The sequence below is a fragment of the Phaenicophaeus curvirostris genome, chromosome 14 (assembly GCF_032191515.1).
Source record: "Phaenicophaeus curvirostris isolate KB17595 chromosome 14, BPBGC_Pcur_1.0, whole genome shotgun sequence".
NCBI classification, from domain to species: domain Eukaryota; kingdom Metazoa; phylum Chordata; class Aves; order Cuculiformes; family Cuculidae; genus Phaenicophaeus; species Phaenicophaeus curvirostris.
This window is the reverse complement of record NC_091405.1, coordinates 12575675-12597862: the sequence shown is the minus strand read 5'-3', so window position 1 is coordinate 12597862 and position 22188 is coordinate 12575675. Positions and strand designations below refer to the sequence as shown.

General features: G+C 47.7%; 1 protein-coding gene across 1 annotated transcript in view; it reads left to right on the top strand.

Moving 5' to 3' along the window:
- ATP6V0D1 (ATPase H+ transporting V0 subunit d1) overlaps nucleotides 1–22188 on the top strand; it is a 33006-nt gene that overhangs the window by 4537 nt on the left and 6281 nt on the right. Inside the window, exons 2-4 of the mRNA XM_069868215.1 lie at nucleotides 6056–6227; nucleotides 17982–18160; nucleotides 21248–21327. Coding sequence (XP_069724316.1) covers nucleotides 6056–6227; nucleotides 17982–18160; nucleotides 21248–21327 — 431 coding nt within the window. The remainder of the gene's footprint in view (nucleotides 1–6055; nucleotides 6228–17981; nucleotides 18161–21247; nucleotides 21328–22188) is intronic.

Here is a 22188-nt window from a genome sequence, read left to right as displayed (position 1 = left end):
CACCTGCAGGGAGGGGTGGGCAGGACAGGTGACCCAAGACTGACCAACAGAGTGTTCCATCCCATATACCTCATACTTGGGATAAAACTGAGTGATCACAAGGGTTGACCTCTTTTCTTTGATGACTGACATCCAATATGGATCTTGTCTTTCTTTTGCCTGTGGATCAATGTGTTTCTGAATCCAGTTTCTGAGTCCAGCTCCCTCCTGCTGTTGAGTCCAGCCCGAGATCTTTTCTCCATGCCTGCTCTACAGCATCTGTGATGTAATGGAGGGGGGCGGTTTTGTATATTTGTATATATTTTGTTATTTTCTTATTATTTTCTTTAGAGCTATTATTATTCCATTAAATTTGGTTTAGTTTCCAAGCTACAAGTCTCTCATTTTCCTCTCCCCTTCCCTTGCAAAGAGCCAGGGAACCACAAATGCTTGCATTTAGCTGCCAGTCAGGCTGGGCCGGGGCTAAACCATGAGCTGTACAGCTCCTTTGCTGTACAGCCAGGCAAGGAAAGGCCACTTGGTGGTCCCGAAGGGTGGCCATGCTTAGACCCAACTTGTACTCTGAGAGTGATTTGGTTCAAACCCTGAAGTCAGTAGGCGTAGAAGCCAAACCATAATATAGTAGGGACCTTCTGAAAGCACAATAATGATATTGCCTGTCTCCTGGCTTGTAGGAGCCCTTTATTTATGAAAAGCTGACCCATGCTTGCTGGGGCTGTGCAGGAAGCATGTCCCTATCCCAGAGAGCCTCGTTTGTCAGATGAGGCAGAGTGTATGGGAATGGTGAGACCTGAGGAGAGAAGAGACTGTTCCTGTCCTGTGAATGATGGCTGCTTGCGCAGCAGCAGAGCAGTAGCTGCAAGGCTGTCCTGTTAATCTCAATGCTTTGTCCTGTGCCCTCCAGTGTAACCACTCGCTGTGGCTGCCTAACCAGCTCTCCTGTTAAAATAAGCTCAAGGAAAACATTGTTTATTGGAAGAAAGATGGCACTTCCACAGCCTGCTAGATCATGGTGGCAAACACTGTGGTGCCTGACTTCCTGCAGGGTTCAGCAGAGGCTCTTTGCTGTTTGTTCTGGCCTCCTTTCCTGGACAGAGATCTGCTTCATAGTTTCTCCTAGCTAAGCTTCAAACAGCAGCTGAGGTCAGCTTCTCGGCGCTGGTGCAGCTTCAGACCTTGTTTGGGTCCTGCCTCTTGTGAGGAGATGATGGTGTCTGGGTTTCCTGGCAAGTACAGCTCCACAGCCTGTCACTGCTTTTTGTCTTGTTGTTTTCCCTCTGCTGCTGATGGTTCCTGCAGTGCGAGACTTTCTGCCCCGTTTATCTCAGCTTTTGAATGGTTTGTTGCCTTTCACTTCAACTGTGGCGCTAGGTGCCTGGCTGATGTCCTGTTAAATGTGCTGCAATCTCAGATTACAGCCGTGACTGCTTTTAGGGGAGGGGGAGAGGGTGCGTAGAGGTGAAGCTTCCCTCGCAGGCAGCCTAGGAGGGGTTATCTTGCCTTTTGGAAGGATCAGGAGTGTTGGCTGGTTGAGGGGCTCTGAAGGAAACAAGAGCTCAGCTCTGAGGGGGATGAATTCAGCCCCAGGAAGGTCTGGGCTAGAAACATAGGCTGCTGTTTGATGATCTGGGACAGAGGTGATGAGCTAGATGTGACACTGATGGGGGGGAAAGGGTCAAAGAAGACAATTCTGTGTCCAGCTGTGGCCCAGAGGAGTTTGCTGCTTGATAGCAGAGGAGAGGTGGTGTGGCAGTGCTGGTGGTGTGCAGCCACAGAAGAGATCTTAAATTCTGTGTGGAATGAAGGGTCTCCTGGTGCTTTTCAGGTGAAGTTTCAGAGAATCGGCTTCAGGAGTGCCTGAGGTGGCTGTAAAGAGACTCAACAGACCACAATGAGCCAAATGGTAATGACTGCAGTCTTCTGAAGGGAGACGTGGGTGATGAGGCTGATCTGCAGACTGCTGTGTGATCCCTCAGCTGCTTTACTGCATCAGGCCTGGGAGATGGCAAATGATACTGTAATTCTTATGAATGCAGTAATGGCCCCAGCAGCTTTGGGATGAGGTATTTGGATTACAGCTGATAATTGTGTGAAAACATCAGTTCAACTTGGAAGTTGTGAAAGCTGATTCCTTGCCTGTGTGCGAGAGGACGAGTGTTAAGAAAATGTCATCTGAAATGTCAAGGAGCGTTGGCACAGCCGTGCGTTAGTTGAAGCTTCAGTGATGTTTAGGCCTCATGCACAGCTGCATCAAAACCAGAGGGCCCGGTCCAGGAGCTGAAAGGAGGTGGCTGTAAGCGCACGTCATGATCTTCAGTGCTGCCCTACTCAAAAACAGCAGGAAAAGCTGTTCTGACAAGCTGTTGTGTTCTTGCACGGGGCAGCTTTCAGGGAACTCTGATCTGGCCATAATTTACCAGCTTCTGTGGGGCAGGAGAGAGAACAAAAGTGTTGTGGTAATTTTGGTGCTCACTTTACAAATGCTGGCTCAGGCTGTTCTTTAAAGTGTTTGAATTGCTTTGAAAAGTGCCGAAGGAGGCAAATCACAGGGTCAGGGCCATGTGCTGCTGTTCACCAACATCTGGAGGAGCTCACTGGGAGCAGCTGACTGGAGGTGCAGGTCACTCTTCCCTTCAGCAGGCAGCTGAGGAAAGGGCACAGTGAAAGACTCGCAGCCAGTGTCGTGTCGACATGCAGCGTGTGGGATCTCTGGCAGCCGCCCCTGCCGAGGTGCTGCTGTTGCTGCCAGAGGCCAATTCCAGCTCGATCTGAACTTGTGTTAGGAAATAGGAACTTGGGCTTTTGGAGAGCTTGGGCCTTGCTCAGCAATGGGTCTGCTTATTAGTCACCGTGCTACTCGGACAGCTCTTCTGGCAGGGGATTTGTGAAACCACGGGGTTAGCCAGTTCTTAACTGAGAAGCCTGACATGGGAATAGTCCTATTAAAAACTCCCAGAGCCCCTTGGCTGAGGCTCTGTGACTGGCCCAGCGGCTGGAGGAGGACAGGCTCGCGTAAGGCACTGCTACTCTGTGGGATGCATTGAGTTGGGGTTTGTAAATCTGATCCAATTTTTGGAAAAATATGTTCTGTCTTCTTGGATGACAAGAGATTCAGAAGAGTTTAGTTCTTGCAGTTTGTGGCTGGCCTTCCCTGTGAAAAATAATTCCAAGTGTTATATAAACATGGCCCTTATTCCAGTTGCAACATAATGTTGTGCTGGCTCTTGTGCTCTAGAGTTGGGGAGGCAGCCCCCTTGTTGAGCAGGACAAAATGCTCCAGCCAAACAGTTCAGGGGAACTTGCTTTGAGCTGTTGAGGGAAAGGCTGCAAGGCACAGCATGCAGCTTGTGTGACTCCCCTATAAATGCAACGCACCTCTGATCTCCTGGGAGCAAACTCTGCTTTTCAGTCACTGGATCGCTACCATCAAGTGACCAAATAGGAAGGCAGCTTCTTGCAGCCTCAAAAGTAAAAGCAGACCTGCAGGTCATGACAGCAAAAGGGAACCAATGGTTTTGCTGTAGCAGAGTTGGAGTTGAGGAAACAAGCTGAAAGCTTTGGAAGCTTTGCTGCTGGAGGAAGACATCATAGGGTATGCAATAGCTGCTTCCTCTCTCAGGGCCTGTATAGCTGCAAAATAACATAACATGCCTCTTTGTGTAGGCTTAATTTTCTCCAGACTGAACAACCCCAGTTCTCTCAGCTACCTCCTTAACACTTGTGATCCAGCCCCTTCCCGAGCTCCATTCCCCTTCTCTGGATATGATCCAGCCCCTCAATATCCTTGTAGTGAAGGGCCCAAAACTGAACAGAGGATTTGAGGTGCAGCCTCTCCAGAACCGAGTACAGAGGCAACTTCCCTTCCCAGCTCCTGCTGGCCACCCCGTGGCAGATCCAAGCCAGGATGCTGTTGCCCTTCTTGGCCACCTGGGCCACTGGCAGCTCATGTTCAGCACCCCCAGGTCCTTTTCCGCCAGGTGGTTTTCCAGCCATTCTTCCCCAAAGAGACTGAAACTCATTAAGACATAATTTCAGTAGATTTCCCCTCTGTAACTATATCTTAGCTTTCAAAAAATCAAGGAATTGTGAAACAGAGGGGTGAGAACTCTTTGTATGCAGGGTGCTTCCTATGAGCTGGGCTTTTTGCAGGATTTAGGAAGCAATTCCTGTTCATATCAATCTGATGGAGGCTGTGTGGACGTGAGGGGAATTCTGAGCTTTGGCATGATCTGGTGTTTGATTTTGTGGCAAAGTTCATGTTGAAAACTCCGTTGTCTGAGTTATCCAGACAATGTTTTCCCAGCTTGGAAGTGTGATTGGAAGTTCATAATGTTTTGTTAGAATAAACCCCAGCTGTTTAGCTGCAGCACAGTCTGGGGAGCAGAGGTCTAGGTTAAGTTTCTGCTTTGCTTCAGCAGTGATTCCTGTTGTAGGCAAGTAGCTCTCTGCTGCATCTGGGATTCCTTACTGCATCTGGGATTCCTTACTAAAAGTAAGAGCACCACCAAACACACCTGTGAACTGCCAGGAAACATGACAGAAACTGAGCACTATTCAAGTCTGGTCTTTTTTGCCCTTCTCTGTAACCACTGTCTCTTTCCTGTGAGACTTGGCAGTGGTGACATCTTTGTAACTGAAAAATGCTGGGTCAAGACCACCTTTGCTAGACCCAAAGCAGTTAAAGGCAGCTTGAAAGCCATTTGACCCGTCCATCCCTTGGGCTCAGGGTGGTATCACACCGTACAGTGCAGTTTGGAGCCTGGCGCGGAGGATGCTCTCCAGCTCGTGCCTGTGCCTCGGTGTTGGAAGATCAGACTCTTCAAGCTAAGCTGAGTCCTTGCTCTGACCTCGGTGCTGTGGATGCTTGTGCTGTAAATGCTGAGGACTGGTACAGTTCAGTGGAAGGGAAAGGCAGCCTCAGTGCTCCTGCTTCAAAGAACCCAGGGGGAAATGGCTTTTTTCTTGTTTTCTCTGGACAGTGTGTTCACATCTGGTTTAACTAAACTCTTCCTGCTACTCTCCTTTCCTCATAAAGGTCTTGAATCCCTGGGAGGGTGCTTGGCTTACTGGCCCTCTGAGGTGAGGCTGAAGAGAGATGAACATTATGTACCAGTGCAACTAGTAGAGCTTTGGGGAATAGGATTATATGACGTTCCTCAGTTCTGGATTCAGTTTTTCCAAAGAGACGCTTAAATGCTTTTGGCTCAAATAGGGCTTTTATCTTGACAGAGCTCAGCATGCTGTGGTTGCTCGCTGGCCAGGACTGCAGCTTGGTTGGGCAGCTGACCTGCAGCAAGGGTAACAGAGGAAACAAAGGTTTCCTGTACTTGAAACTGGAGGAGGGGAGGGCTTCAGAGCGTGTTCCTCCATCCTGGGCAGGGGTTGCCTACCATATGAGATGGATTTAAATGCCCTTCCTCTTCACTAGCGCCTCTCTACCTATTAATGCTGGGCTTCTCTTTACCAGTGTGATTGATTGGACTGACTTGATAATGCGATACCTAGATACTTCATAATTTCAGGGTTGCTCTTTGTATCTTTTTGGCTTTGAAAGATTTTCTGATGTCTCCACATCACTAATACGTGAGGAAACTTGCTTATGGCTGCAGATAGGTTCTTGATCGTGATTGCTTCAGAGAAGCATGCTACCATAGCCCGTTTGGCTACAGGAAGTGCTTAAGTTGTTTTTTTTTCTTTTTTTTCCTAGATTTCTAGCAAATGCTTCCTGGAAAATCATTAGCTTCCACCTTGATCAGCACAGTGCACAGCTGGCAGAGGTGTGTGCTCAGTGACACAGGTAGTAGTGTCGCAGTTTCCTCTTAAGATGGGGCAAGGCTGGTGTGTTGATACACCAATCTTTTTGTGCATTTGGACTGTCTTTGATAAAACTGAGCACAAATATAAGCGTATGATTTAACACCTACTTTTTTTCTAGGTGAGCTATTGGAGAAGGGAATGCCTGGAGAAGTGCTGAGTAACAGCTTTCTTGGGTATGCTCAAAAAACCTCCAAACTAGCACAAACCCTGTAGGGTGGAATCATCCTTTCTTTTTCAGATTTGAAACTGCACCTCCAGAGCACAGACTATGGGAACTTCCTGGCCAACGAAGCCTCCCCGCTCACCGTCTCCGTCATAGACGACAAGCTGAAGGAGAAGATGGTGGTGGAGTTCCGTCACATGAGGAACCATGCATATGAGCCCTTAGCAAGTTTTCTGGACTTCATCACGTGAGTACCAGCTGTTCACAAACAACATTTGAAATGTTAGTATTCCTCTAAACATAAGCGTTCTCCAAGCAGCTTTCCACACTCAGCCCTGTAGTTACTGCTTTCTCTGTATCATCTTGAATGAAACTGTTTTGGTTGTATCTGGAGGACTCAAAACAGTATCACTATATGGTTAAAGGCTTCTTCTGCCATGGGGTGTTCACTTGTACACTTCATTTGCGCAGCTGTTCAGCTGCCCTACAGGTTTATGGAAATCTTTAGTCTTGTGGAAGTATCACAGTAGTCACCAATGGTTTCTTCTTTGGGCTGCGGTCGTATCTGTTTAAAGGTAATAGCTTGGACAGGACATGTATCTTGCAGACTTTAAGACTTTGCTGTTCCATGATAGTCTCACTTTGAAACCTGTTTTGTGGAAACTATGAACTGAAAGGTCTCGGACCATGTCTGCCCTGATTACACACTGCATGACTTGGTAGGAGAGCTGTGAATGGTTGTGGAAATGCAGTTTCCTCTTACACCAGTCCTGTTGACCTTTATCCAGTGACCACATCCAGCTCGAGTTGTGCAGAAGGCATTAAACATCCCATGTAATCGGCCAGGCTGGTTCTTGCCAGCTGTTTGAATGATTGAGCTCTAAAACTGTTTTCCTCAACTTGATTTAACTTTGATCTTGTTCTGCTTCTGCCTCTGAGTTCTCTATAGCAAAACTAAATTCTGTGCAGATCCCTGTATCTCTTGCCTTCTGTGTAATCTCTTCTTGAATATATTGGTCCCATTCAGCACAGGATGTTTCTTCCCTGAATTATCTTCACTCTCATCTCATCTCTTCTCATCTCAACTCACAAGGTTTGTTTTAATGACACCGTCTGCTTTGCTGCCTAGAGGAAGGCAGAAGATAAATTGGGAGAGAAGCTATTTTCCTACATGAAGCATCTCCACTCTGTTGCAGAGCCTTTTGCCCATGGAGCCCAAGCATTTAGTAGTTTTTTGGTGTGGTTCTGCTGCACTAATCACTGCAATGGAGTACTGATGAAATAGAGAAGATGTTGCCAGCTTCAGCTAGTCCAACATGGGAGTCACTAGTAGCTTATTGAAAGCTGTAATAATGTCTAATGACACTGCAGACAAGTTAAAACAGAAGAATGAGGACAGTGAAACACAAGGAGTTTGGAGATGGTGCTGGTTTTGCCTAATGAGTCTCAATTATCTTTTGTTGATAATTGTAACATATTTAGTGACGGGGCTAGTAGAAAAGAGGGTAGACTAGATATGACTTCTTGGCTTTCAGGCTGCGTTTTGTTCCCTGAAACTGTTTCTTGGGTTGTAGAAGGTCTTGATTTGGGGCAGGGGGCAGAAAAGATTTGGGAGATTATTGCCCTGCTGACAGTGTGAAGCTTCCCACGTGTGTCCCGAGTAGCTGGAGTGGAGAAGGCTTCGTTCAGAGTCTGCCAGTGCATACACGTGCCAGTAGCCTTTGTGTAACCCAGGCTTGTGCGTGGACAGCATCACAGAGATGGTCGGCTGAAGGATGTTGGCAGAGCTGGAGATCTTGTGCCTGTAGAAGTAGCAGAGGTGCTGTGTCATCCTGCCTGTCCTGGGTGATGCTGGGACAAGCCGGTGCCACTTGATCTTCCACTCTGGCTGGGCACACAGATAGGTGTGATGGCGTGATTCATCTTGCTTTTTGAACACTACTATTTCCCACTCCTTTCTTTTAGGGTAGTTAATGAAACTTGAGCAGGAAACGGTAAAGACAGCTCCTGCTAGACAGCTCGGGGCAAGCGAGGCACCAGGTGGTCAGAAGAAGAAACTGTACTCGGCTGAATGTGTCCATGTGCTAAACTTTACAGGCTGAATTGAAATAGAAGATGGTAGAAACATACGGAAAATTTTATCGGGACTGGCTTCTGCAGGAGGAAGGCTTGAGTTCATGGGACTCTAGAGAGGCATTGGGCTGTAAACAGATTTTTAAAAGTGAGGGGGATTGTAGGAGGTGTGTCTAGCTTAAAATGGAAGGAAATATTTTGTGGCATGTCCAGTTCGGCTCTGAAACTCACTGCTGCCGGATGCCTTTGTATGTGCTTACACTTTTGACCTTCTTCAAAATGCTGGATAACACAAGTCAGGCCCATCAGGGGCTGTTAGATGCGTGGGTATCATCTCGCTGAGAGCAGCCGGGGTTTGGAGGGCTGGTGCCAGGAGGTGGATCAAGCGTTTAAACAACAGCCAGGCTTTCTCCTTCACGCATGTCCCACTGGACTCGGGAGTGCTTTCGATTTGATCCACGGGTGTGCTCTCTGAGTTGCTTTTTTTTGGAGGATGCTCAGATCTTGACCCAGGGCACACTGAGAGGATGTGGGGAGCTGTCTGATCTTGGGAGCAGCTGTAATCCCTATTCCCTCCGCTTGCTCCCAGAGCCAACCTGCCAGGAGCCGCGTTGTTCATCCGCTCATGGGATTACGCAGTGTCATTTCTGTTGCCTCTTCGAAGCGGTCCATGAACCAGATGGGAACATGGGAAGGTGATGGAGCTAGGGGATGGCTGTGGGGCACAGGAGGAGCTGCGTTCCCGGAGTGCTCTCCATGCCCGCTCCCGGGAGGTGGCGCTCCAGCCCCACGGCTGCCTGTCCCCAGGGGCACCGAGGGCTGCGGGCAGCAGTTACCCTGTCCCCTGGGCTTCAGGGAAAGCGCGGGGCTGAAAAGCACACAAGCAAAACTGATCCAACAACGCAGCTAGGCAGCAACCCCAAAGCAAGATCTGCATTCCCCAAGTCTCTTGTTACCACTGATTTTTGTCCTGTTGCACTTCTCTCCTGGCACCGTGCTGCCTCTTTCCTGGCTCCAGTCCTCTCCAGGAACTCTTCTGTGGCAAGTGTTCTGTTGTTAGTACCAAAACATTGAGGAAGTTGGCTGATTTTCCTTTTGTTTTTTTCAAGTGGTGGCTGTAGTTGGTGGCCTCTGCCACCTCTGCGTATGGTGGCAAGGAAAAGCTCATCCTGTTGTAAGCCCACCACAGTCGCTCTGAAACATGTGTTAGCTCTGTATCTCGCTAGGCAGCTCCTCTCTGGAAGACTGCTGATACTTCCCTGTCTTTTTCAGCTGACCATAGTGGATTCTGACTGATAGGCACAAGTTCCCTGTTAATTGCTGCTCCAAGACAAACAATTGACTGTTTGGCTGAGGGAATGCAGCGATGTTCTGTAGGGCAGCGACAAACAGGTATTAAGTGTACTTGAAACAGCAAAACCCACTTCCTGAATTCAACAAGCACATATTGACTTGTGCGATGGAAGTGGGTTTTAGGTTCTTCTTGGTGATGTGCTGTCCTGCCTTTCTGTAAAGGCTTTGTTCTTTGTGTTAGCCTGACACAGTGCCATGTCCTGTCTCTTCTTCCTTCCAGTGTTCCTGTACACAGTTTAGATATAGTTCTTTATCTGTGATTCATGGTGTTGCTCGTAACTCTAGCGTGACCCAGTTGTCAGCTTCAGTATTTTTCCAGGAGAGAGAAGCAAGCTCGTGGGCAGAGAAGGGTTTGGTTTCGTGTGCAGGTTGGGGACCTGCTGGTAACTCTGTGGAAACTGAGTCCACCATAGGAATGAGGTTTGACAGGGAGACAGTTCTAAATACATTTTCCAAACCCATGATCGAGCCCATTGTCAGAGGACAGACTAGGTCTTTTGTCTTTACCTTACCAGTCTGCTGGGGCTGGGAACCAGGTTCTTTGTGCCCTGGGGAGCTTGGCTTTCGGTATGCTTCTGTGGTCACAAGATGTTTTTGATGAGGCTGCATGTACCTTTTCCCCTTGTACATGCCTTTTCTTAGTTGACTCTTCCCTTTATTACCTTCTCCCTGACCCAGTCCTCTCTGCCTCTCCCCTGCACTGGATAGATCTAGTTTATGCTGCATGACTTTGAGTTCAAATTCGATCTTGCAGCAGTGGTTTTTGTGGAGCCTAATTGTTTCAATTGCTACTTGAGCTGAAGAGCAATAATCCTGTTCTCTGGAGTAGGAAGTTGTCTGTCTTTATTCTAAGTATACTGGAGTGTGCATCCTGGCATAACTGTAGAGGCTACAAAATATGACTGCATGCTTTTGAAGTCTCTTTTGCAAAAGGAAAAAGAACTCCAAATGCTGTATATTAGACACTTACAGTTTGAGTGAATGCAACAATCTGAAGGATCTTTCCCACTGCTGCTGCGCCTAAGTGCACTGTACTATTTTCAGTTAGTTGTTGACTTCTTGGTGGCAGTGGGATAGGGAAGCAAAAATTACCGTAGTGGCTGGAGATCCTGCAGTAAAAGGTTTATGAGCTTGTTTTTATGAGCTTCCCTGTTTGTAGGGAGTACAAAGTTGAACTGATAAGCCAGGTTCTTGGAGGGATTATGCAATATTCAAAATAAGAGGGCATATAACTAATGGTCTGGAAATGATCACAGACTTGCATCCTGTGGGTGGTGGCATCAGAACTGCATCTGTTCTCCTCTACCCAAAGGATACAGATCTCATACCAATTTCCCAGAACGAGTGTCTTTGAAAATGGTCTGGGTTGCATGCCTAAGTGGAATTCATATTAAATGGTGTGACTGCTGGTGTTCTCATAAGAAAGGGGATCTTTGAAAGGTGGATTTCACTGTGTGTTATGTTGAGGAGATGCTTTTTTTCCACCAAACCTCTAGTGCCTGGAGAACGCTTCATTTATCAGCCTACTGACCAGCACTGTTCATCTCTTGGAAGGTGTTAGCTTGGTGCCTAGCAAGCACAGCAAGCCACGGTAATGACTAGAAGAGCTAGCAAGCTGTCATGGGTGGCAGTAAAGATGCAGCAGAATTCTACTGAAGAGCTCTAGATGTAGCCCTCTGTTTTACTAAGAAAGATAAATCTTTAATGAAACTCTGCAGCCCCGAGAAGGGGCTCTAGCATGCAAGCTGTGTGTGATCAGGTCGGAGTGCCCTGCCTCTGGTAACACCCGTGTCCAAGCTGTTTCATCCAGAGACAGTGTGTGGGCTTAACTATCTTCTGGGACTTTGTTTAAAGCTGAATCCCTCTGCATTTTCCTTTTACTTTTCCATTGATTTGCTTAGCCCAGTTCTCTAGACTGGCAAGTTCAGCCCAGAGAAGGCCTGGAGGCCAAGGACACTGCTTTTGAAGACTTCTTGAGGGCATCTTGGGTCCTAGTCCCCCTCTCCAGATGCATTCTGTACTGCTAGTTTGAAGTCTAAGGTGATACTTAGAGTTTTGTGTAAATACTATGAAGTACAGCAATATTTAGAGGACAAGCAAAATCTTGTGTCTACGTTACATGGTTTACTGCATGTCAAGTTGGGTGATGATTCTTCTTGTCTTCTGCTGGCAACAGATCTGTGTGCACTGTGATGTTCTGCACGTTATCTAGGCCCAAACCACACATTCACTGAGCATCGGTTAAGGCATTTAGGCAATTGAAATCACTCAGCTTTCTCAGCTACTTCAGGCAGTTTGGGGGACAATGAATTTGAATAATGCAGCCTTTTAATATGATTTTATATCCTTAGAACATTTGTGGTTTTTTTGTTTTGCCAGTGCTTTACATGTAAGGAAGGTAAGAAGACAGTATGCAAGTTCAGCTTTTGCAGCTGCTCTGTGTCAAAGCAGCATGATTTGATGTTTCTGGTCAATATTTAAAACTTAATTAGAATTGAAGTCTGCTCAGCACAGCGCAGGGTGCCAGGACTGAGCCTTGCGTACCAGCCTAGTGTCTCTCAAGCTTTGAGGCATCAAGTTTAAGCAACCAGAGACTCTTGCATGATGCTGTGAAGTTTTCTAAACATCTCTTGGTGTTTCAAGAGGTTTGTATTCATCTAGAGCACAATGTCATAGTCATAAAGCCTCAAAATTAGAAGTACTTCGTCTGGCTTTTTTCTTGTTAGCCTTTAGTGCAGCTAACACTGCGTGACTGCTTTTAAGATACCGGATGATACCACTGGAAAACTGAGGTCAGTGTCCCAAGAGACCTAGACTCACTGGAAGATGGTAAAAATCATGTGAAGATGCAGCTAAATATAGATTAATGCTGAGAACGTTCCTGGATACTGGGATTTGAAAGACTGCCACAGCCTTTCTAGGACTGTGAAGCTGAAAGTCTTTGCTGTGAAATGATCTTGTTGATTTAAGTTTAGCAGGGTACCTGCTTATTGGCTGAATGCCCTCGGGTTGTGGTGTCAGCCATGAAATTCTAAGCTTTGTCTTCGGCAGGTCCATGAACCACTTGTGTGGGTTTTATCGGTGTAACTCTAGGAAAGACATGGTGCAAAGATAGGAAAAGATCAGCACACTTGGAGTAGAGACCATCACACTCTGCCTCTACTCTTGCTGCTCCCTCGATTGCCTAAGTAAGCTTCAGCTGCAGATGAGGGGTAAAATTGTTCCTGGCATGAAGCTGCTGGTATGATGTGTTCTAGTCTGAACTGAAAAACTGATTTAAGGATTTGACTCAGTTCATGTGCCATTTATTACTTGAACCAACCTCAGTGAATCAGCAAGAGCTTCCTGATGTGCAGCATCCCCTTCCTTTTCAGTTGACAGCTGTGTGATTATTTAGTAATGACCTCACACATACAAGTGTCTCTACTGTGGGCACTATTCTTGGTGTCAGCTACTGCTCTCTTGTGCTTTGAAGTCTGTGTTGCTTTCTCCCATGGCTACTTACAGTCAGAACTGGAGAGAGGAGTAACAAGTGGCTCTGCATCCCAGCACCTTCGCTTAGGCCTCAAACCCCATGGGCTACAGAGATGGGTCTGTATAATTCTGCACAAACCCAAGGAAACAGCAGTACAGCCAGCCTGAAACATATTCCTTAGGTTACTTCCTTCCAGCCCCTGAGTACAAGAACTGGATGAGCTGCAAGCAGGAAGCACTAGATGCTAAAGTGACTATAGTCAAAACAACTTCATCATTCAAAGCTGTCTCTGGAATTCATGCTGAGTTCAGAGTGCTGCTCTGATCCTGCTGGAGATTTCCTTTTTTCATCCCAAAATAAACACATGCTTCTACAGTAATTGAAGTAACTGCCCAATGCAGTCCCATAGTGACTTTTGCCTTGCTAGCATCAGCCTGCATTAAAGTCTAACGCTGGTTTTGGACAGCACTAAAGTTGCCCGAGCAATGCAATAGCATAACCCATCCCAGCAAAACCCCCAAGCCGCAGCCTGGTTCTCTCCTGCTATGCACTCTGCATCAGCCCACTGATGTGGTGGCTGCTGTTGACATGGAGGGCTGTCTTCATGACCCCTTGCAGAGCAGCTGTTAAAGCTGCAGTTTGGCAAGGCTTTTGAAGGATCCTGGAGAAACACAGGTCATGCCATGTTCCGTCATTAGTCATGCTTTGTGACCACTTGCAGTATTGTTTACAGTTTCTTTAGTGTCTTGGAGCAGAAAGCAATAACAATCCAACCTATTTGCTGTAGGACTACGACTTGTTAGATTAGACTAGTAAGTATTGGGGTCGCTGCCTTGCAGGGCTGTGCCTGAGTGCATCCAGGCCAAGCTGTAAATGCCTCACGTGAAAAGCTTTCATTTTATGTGCTCCCCTGCTAAAAAGCCAATATTCAGTGGGCCATTGCCATCTTTTCTTGTATGTCTCATTTTTCAGTAGCTGTACTTAAGTAACTCCAAAAGGAGGAAAACACGCATTGCTAAAGTACCTGTGCACAGCTTTTGCATGTGTGCTTTCCTTCTCGATTCTGCTTGGTAGCTCTCCATGGATGGCTATCCAAGAAGGTAGCTTCTGGGTCCTGACTGCTTTGGTTTCTTGCAGAGGTGTGTGCTGTGCCAGTCCAACCAAGCCTTCCAAACCCATCAGAGCATGTGATGTCTCTGACCTGCTGCTGCTAGAGCATTGCGCCCACCAGCACACACACCTTTTGGCTTCTCTAGGCCTATTCTCTACCCTGGATACTTCCAAAGCTCAGCTTGGCAGGGTTCTGGGCCATCTCATTTAACTATGTATTAGCTGAAAAATTGGACCAGAAGATCCCTGAGGTCCCTTCCAACCTGGCGTTCTGTGATCCTAGCCTGGCTTTATGTGTCACCCAGGGTAACTTGTGCTGAAGTGGGTTTTGCTGGAGGAGCAAAGAAGCTGACCCCAGTGGGCTTTGAGTTCCGGAAGCTGTAAGGCAACATCTCTCTCCTGCTGTGGATGATATTTCTATACTTGCTGACACCTTTCTATCCTTTCATAAAAAAATCTCCTCTTGTATGAGACGTTACTGATACTTCTCGGTATCATCTAAAATTGTATTTCTGTGAATGTGAATTTCTGGAATACACCCCACCTTGCTCCAGTGGGTGAGAGGAAGAGCAAGGCAGGGCATAACCGTGCATGTGAAACTCTGACTCAACATCCGTTCTTGTTGTGTCCATCTCCCTCTGTGGGCAGGTAGCAGCTCAAAGCAGGAGTGTAAAGCGTGCTCTTGTCCAGTGGAGTTTTGCTGTGTTCTTCATGGAGGCAAGGTAGGGAGCTTGAGATCAGGTGTCATTTTACCACTTCATTAAAGCCCTGCCACCCTGTGCCACTTTCTGTAGTTGATTTAGAGCCTTTGTCCTGCTGCAGCTCTCTTGTTATCCTAAAGGTTTGAAATGCTGTTGCAGTAGAAATTTGAATGAGTAATTTCACCTCTATCTTGCTTATGGTAATTCCTCTTCCTTCAGGGATGAATCCTTCTCTGACAGCGAGATTTAAATAGTCTTGATGGGCAAAGCACACTTTCTAAAAGTTGCCGCTTGGCCTTTGATCTGTAGACTTCATTTCCCTAGACTTGCCTGAAGGAAATGAGCAAGTTGAGGGATATAAATGAAATGAGAAGAGCCATGCTTGGCCCTCTGGCAGTGGAAGCTGGATGGGTTGTCTTTCCTGGGACCATCAGTCTGAAAGCAGGAGCTTCTTATGTGTGGAAAGGATGAGACTTGGGCTGCTCTCCCCAAACCTGGCTGTGGCTTTCATGCTGGGCTGCACTGGGAGAGCATGGATGCAGTCAGTGTGGCTGCAGTAAGCCAGGAGCAAAGCTCCTCTGAAGACCTGCAAACAGAAGGGTCTCCAGGCACTCTCCTGCATTTCCTGGTGTATGGTTGACTTTGGCTAGGCTCCTTGCGAGCTGCAAATACCTTTGAGAGAAAGGTCCCTGGTAAGCTGAGAATAGGAAGGAGGTGTGCTAGTGGACCAGGCCGTGACCATATATCCATGCCTGTTCCTTCATTGCAGGCTGAGTTAAAGAAATGGATTTGGTTTGGTCCTGTGTTGTTGTCTTACTTTGGTGAGAGTATTCCTGCGTATGGTCTTTCCTGAAAGCTACTGTGCTGCACTAAGCAAACTTCCATGTGTTTAGGGGCAGATGGTGGAGCTGGGAAATGATTTGCCGTGTCCTCGGTCTGGCACACCTTATGGAGATGCATCTGTGTGAGGGTGCAGATGCTTGTATTTACCATGAACCACCTGCTTACTGTGAGGAACTTGCCCTCCGTTCTCGTAAACAGGCCCTTCTTGCTGTCCTGGAGATTGCTATCATCTCCATGGTGAGAGTCGCACAAACAGAAGGGAGGATAACAACACTGCAGATTAAAGGGCAAAAGGAAGTTTCCTGGTACATGAAGCTTGTGCTGATTGCCCTGGTTCTAGATTGAACATCCCTCAAAAGGTAGACTGCAAACACAGAAGGGCTCTGTGCAAAATTACTTGGGCCAGGAGGTGTGTGACCCAGCCCTGCAGTGTGGAGGAAAAAGCAGCACCTGTTTGAGGAACTAAGGTGTGGATTTGTTCGTGGATGTGCCTGTTGAGCATATTTGAGAGGCAATAAGGCCATCTAGTAAAAACTGGCGAAATCTGCCTGTAACTGGCTTTGCTTGCCTGCCCTTGATGTGTTTCAAAGGGTAAAAGGGTTGCACCATGTCCTTCCTGCTAGCTTGGAAATACAAAGACCAGCAGCATCCCAGTGCCTGGCAAATGTGTGCTGCGCCTTGCTGTCCCTGCCCGTTCCCCAGTCCCAGTGTGCTCGCCTTAAGCTCCCTTTCTTCAGTACGCAAGTACACGTGGGAAGCCTGAACCTTAACAGAGCTCCAGATGCGCACAGCTCCTTCTGCTATTCTAGTTCAGGCCTGATCCCATTGTTTTTGAGCAGCTTCTGTCAAGGAGCGTCTTCAGGTCTTTTCCATCACCTAACGTTTTAGAGTTAGAGCTCTAGCAGTGAGAGCAAGGGAGTGTAAAATCCCAAATATCCTGCTCTTCTGGCATCTGTGCCCCTTCCTTGTGCTGCTGAGGGACATTTGCAGAGGTGTCCTCCTCTAACTGAACGAAAAGCCTTATCTTGTTTGGTATTTTTCAGATTCTCAGCTTTGTTGTCCTATGGCTCAGCTGGTCATGAAAGTGTGTAGAGCACCGCTCCTGTTCTTGCTGCAGACACTTCCTCTCAACTCTGTGTACTTACATGCTGCCTCGATTCCTTGCTTGGACCTTCTGCTTGGAGAAGGTCACCACCCTTTCCTTGTATTCCCAGCCTCCAGGCCAGTTGTGTCTCCTTTCTCTGGCTGGACTGTGAGGTGATCTTTCTCTGTTACTTGGCACCTGGTGGAGGCCTCTTCTGGAATGTTGTGCCCGGTTCTGGTTCCTGCGTGCAAGAGAAACATGGACATACTGGAGAGAAGGGCCACAAAGAGCTTGTGTTGGTGGAACTTGTGCTGAGTGCTGTGGTTCCAGATTGAATGCCCCATTACTGCGGTGCCAAAGACTGAACCTACTAATCCTGTGTAACGTAAGCGGAGAACTTGGCTAGGGATGCCATGGTATGGGCTAATGTAAAATAGTGCGGGGCTTTTGATGGCAGAGGTGTGAAAAACCTTGTGTGTAGTTTTATGAGAGCGTGAATGAAGGTTGTGCCAAATCTGCCAACCCTGTTGTTTTTGGAAGGGAGCGAGGCTGCAGAAACGTGACCCTTTCTCCCTAGTCTTGGCGAGACGGAGCAGTGCTGCTGGCCATGAAGCTGAGGTCTAGTCAGGCTGTCTGCAGATTCCCCTTTGCTGCTGTCTTATCACGTCTGCTTTTGCACGTGCAGAGCGTGGCAATGCGAGAAGAGCGGTGGGGATGCTGGAAAGACAACTGTTCCCAGCTACCTTGTGGGAGGATGTGGGGAAACTGGAGCCAGGCTCCTCCTGGAGGTGTGTGGGGTTAGGATGGAAGGCAGTAGACAGATGGCCACAAGGGAAATTCTGAGTAGCTGCTAGGAAAAAAACTTGGTTGTGAGCGTGATCAGACACTGGATCAGAGCCCCAGCAAAGTTGAGATATATGCATTGTTGCAAATAATTCAAAATTCAGCTGGAAAAAGCCCTGAGCAGCTGGAGCTGGATGTGCTTAGAGCAGGATAATGGGCCAGAGACCTCCAGAGGTCCCTTCCAATCTAATACTCTTCAATGGTAGGTAGGAGGTGCTCAGGTGGTGTGGTTCAGCTGTAGCATAAATCACAGCCTGGGCTATATTTGACTCCCTTTTCCTAGGCTGGCATGATAAGGAGATGCCTTGCTAGTTTGTCATAGGAAGGGTGCATCTTGACTCCCTTTTGCTAGGTTGGCGTGATGTGGAGATGTTAAGGAGATGCCTTACTAATTCGTCATGGGAAGGGTCCATCTTTCTGGAGGTGTTTTCAGGGACTGAAGATGTCTATCTCTTTGGTGCTAGGTGCTGGTTCTTGTAGTATTTGTGTTGTAATTGGCTTCCTCTTGCGCTCTTCCAGGTACAGCTACATGATTGACAACGTCATTCTGCTCATCACTGGGACCCTGCACCAGCGTTCAATCTCCGAGCTGGTGCCCAAGTGCCATCCTCTGGGAAGTTTCGAGCAGATGGAAGCCGTGAACATTGCTCAGACGCCTGCAGAGCTCTACAATGCAATCCTGGTGGACACTCCCCTGGGTGAGCGGAGCCTTTCAAAATACCTCTCAGCTCTGTGTGGAGCAGATGTCCCTTTCTCCCTCAGCCTCACTAGGTCCAGCTAAGTCAAAGTTGTGCTCCTGGAAGACAGAGTGGTTGCTAACCTACAGCTGTGGCTCTTCCACCTGTGGTGACTGGGCTTGAGTTCAGGTTTATGTCTGTCCTGTGCCAGTTTTTCCTGTGAGGGACCAGCTGGCTCTCTGTACGCTCCAACAAATGTCCAAACCAGCACACTGGTAGTGCAGAGTGCTGGAGAATTGGGTTTGTGTGAGCCAGGCCTTGAGCTGTCATGGCAGTGCAGCTCGAGCTGGATCTGATTTGCCACATATGTCTGTTTACCAGCTCTTCTGGGAATTGTCACCTAAAATGAGGGAGAAGCGAGAAAGTTTGAAAGGCCTTGGGCAACGTGATCCTTGTAATAATTGTCACGGGACACATGGTACATGTGCTTCCCTAGAGAAGGGCTATGGGTCTGCTGCCTGAGTGAGTCACTTGATTTCCATCTCTTTCAGTTTGACCCATCAGGCAATTTCTTGTAGGCAAGTTTTGTAGATAGTTACAGAGTTCTGCACATGCCCGTTCTTGTTCCAAGACTGATAAAATAAGCTCTAGATCAAGGAAAGCTCTTTACATATCAAAAAAACCCCTACCAGCAAGGGTGGTGGGGGAAACCTCTCCAAAAACCTTTTTAAGTTCATTAGCAGGATCCTGCGCTGGTTTATACTGTCTCACGTCTACGAGCCTTGACCAGGAGGTGCATGACACTAAACCCAAGTGTCTTATCAACAGATATACGTTCTTTAAAGATAAAAGGTGTAGGAAGTGGTTCTGGAGAAACTAGGAAAGTCTTTTTGCAGTAGTAGGAGGGTTAGACACTGGAAACTTTCTAGGTAAGCATCTATGGGAAAGAAAAGCGCCAAGGTACGCCTGTGTCAGTGACTAATCATTCTTTTGGGGCTGCTAGAAAAATGAAACACTTTAAATCAACATGTTGTCTTTGGTAGAAGAAGTTGTTTCTGAGACTTTTGCAAATGCTCTGTGTAATAATGGGGCAAATGAAGTACTTCTCATGGAAGATGATCTGCCAGGTAGAGCCTAAAGCCCAGCAAGGGGGGAAAAACATGTCTAGATCTGGGTTGCAAGGTAGGACAGCAATGCAGCAGGAGAACTGAGGCTCTGTGTGCAGCTGGGTCGAGCCTGCTGTAGAGATGATGTGTGGGAAGGAAATCCTCCTCGCAAGTAAGCTGGAACCTTCACATTTTGCGAATAAGCTGGAACCAAGTATTTCAAAGAGATTTGTTCTCAGAGACCTTAAGACTTCCAGCTGCGTATGGAGTGAAAATGCCTCCTTACAGTGGTGAGGTGGTTCTGGAGAACGTGGCTAGCAGATGAGGGTCTTTGTCTCTTGCATTCATGCATTTGTGCATGAATGAGCTTTGCCTGCTTCTGCCCTGGCTAGGCTGAGGTCCTCAGCGCTTTGCCCTGGCCATGCCCTTGAGGCCCTGTACCATCTAGTGTGGCATTTCTTCAGCAGGAGAACATGGGCAGTAGCTGTGTTGCCTAAACAAGCAGGCATGCAGGCTCCAGTTGTTTAACTTGCACTCTTTCCAGTGACCACACACAAAGAAACAGCAGCTCTATCTCCTAAAAGTACTTGAGTAGCTATGTGGCTTGGTAGGAATGCCTAACCCCAAATGGCTTTCATAGGTTAGCAGGGCAAAATAAGACTTGCTGTTAGCTTAATTTGGGATATTGGAGGGCCAAGAACTGAAATAGCTGTGTTCTCATTCCTCTGCTACTCTAAAGTAGCCACTGCTTAGCTATCTAGGCTGGCCAGCGGGTCCTGCAGTGAAAACCAGTCCTGGCACACTCTGTTTACGTTTTTGCCAGCTGTAGGGAGCAGCGCTTGTCCTGCTACGTGGCATCGGTCTCTGATGTTGTTGCAAAGAAACCTCTGGAGGGTTTAGCCCCTGTTGAGGACTCTAAACCTGCGGTGTGGCTGCTGTCCATGCCAAGGAGCTCATGCTATAAAAGTCATACGTGCCAGAGGTGTTAGACTGCATCATACCTGGTTTGTCACACAAAGCAGAGCACCAGCCAGTTTGCGGGTGAGTGCAGTGTCCTTTACCCACAGCTGGACTGCATAAACTGAGAAAGATCATATTTCTCTTTGTAGCAAATTCAGCAACATTGGTTGCTGAGTGAGAGTTGAAGAAGTCATAAAAGTCCTGTCAGTGGACTCTGTTGTGTTCTTGCTAACAAGTGAGTGGTACAACAGCTTTACGTTATGCTGGATGTACAAGACTCGTCTCCAGCTTTTAGTACCCTGCGTCAGGTCTGAAATGTGTGTTCTTTCAGTGGCAACAACTTTTCCAGCTCCCTCCCAGAGATACTTTGGCAAAGTACGTAAGGCTGAGCTTACTCAAATACACTAGTTCATTCTCTCTCCTGTTGCTCACCTCAGCTGGAGAAATAAAAGGCCTTAGAAGAAGTGGAAAATGGGACTGATAGGCCTGCCCAGGGCAAACGGCTCCTGACTCCAGCCATGGAGAGTCATGGGCTGTAGGAGCTGAGGCATCCTTATGCCTTCTTAATCCAACTGAGACATTGGAGGATGAAGGAGAAGCACAGTGCTACCTTCCTCAGGACTCACTGCTGCTGTCTCACAGGTGCTTAGGCACTGCTGCCAGGCTGTAGCAGGCAATTTGGAAGCTGGCTGAGTGCCTCTGGGAAGCTGCGCCTCTTGAGCGCGTGCATCTGGGAACAGTTCGAGTTTTGCTTATTTTTAAATGCAGGTGCTCTGGCACTGATGCTTGGGGCTAGAGCTGAGAATTTCTGCTGAGCATAGGCTGGTATGAGAGCCCCAGAAATCCCCGTGGCCTGGGGAACCGTAGTGGAGCTGGAGGTTTTGGGTCATGGCAATTTGGTGGCTCCTGAAGATAACGGCCAGGCCTAGGAGGGACAAGCTCAACAGACTGTGTGCTTCTGCCTGGTATTGTTGAGGACTCTGGAAAGTGCTGGGCACGGGTCTGGTTAGGGCAGCACTAACTGTCTGTGGTTCTGTTTCAGCTGCTTTCTTCCAAGACTGCATATCTGAACAGGACCTGGATGAAATGAACATTGAAATAATTCGAAACACACTGTATAAGGTAAATGAGTCTCCGAGAGGGGACGGAGATGTTAACTTCCCTATTCATTCCTAGCATGATGGTAGCTCTGTCTTGGGTCAGGAGCTCCAACTTAGGCTGGCTTTCTTCAGCCAAAAGGGAGAGGGTGTTTTCCTCTTAGAGTAGATTTAAAGATAAATCTGCTTTCTCTCAATATTCCTTCCTGGACTGGTGATAGAGTGAACGTGACCAAGAACTAGTTGTATCTGCTGTGGAGTAAAGGTGGTGCTCTTGGAAGAGCCTGCCATCTGATCACCCAGCTCTGCAGAGTCAGGGCACCAGAGCTTGGCAGTGACTTTGGAGCTGTCAGGAGTCTGTACAAGAGATTTTTAGAGGTGCTGCCTTTGTATGAATTTTCTCAGGCCCAGGCAGGCAGAAGAAGACTGCTCCTTAACCGCACAAGTTTAGATATGTAGTTAATAGCATTCAAAGAGCTGAAATGGCTTGATCTTAAACTTGGCTGAAGGACTTCCATGGGCTTGGCTCTCTTTCTTGAGCTCTTTCAAAAGAGCCTCCCGACAGTCTGCTCAAGCCTTTGGTGGCTGCGGTTGGGGTTTGGTGCTCTTGGTAGAGCAGTGTAAAAGGTGCAGCCAAGGTGGAGGAGCCCTGCAGGCACAGGGATGTGGAGGGGCTCAGGATCTCCTTATACTGAGCCTGCATGGGAAACTTGTCTCCTCTGCAGGTCCTGTCTGGTTTTAGCTGGCGGTATCAAAGCATGTGTTTATGTGCAGGCTGTGGCTATCGCTCCATCTCGGCTCTCTGGATTAAGGGTGGGATGCAGATTGTATCTGCCAACCTTGTTTTGGCTGGTCACAGCCAGCCTGCAGTTAGTGTGACCTCTGC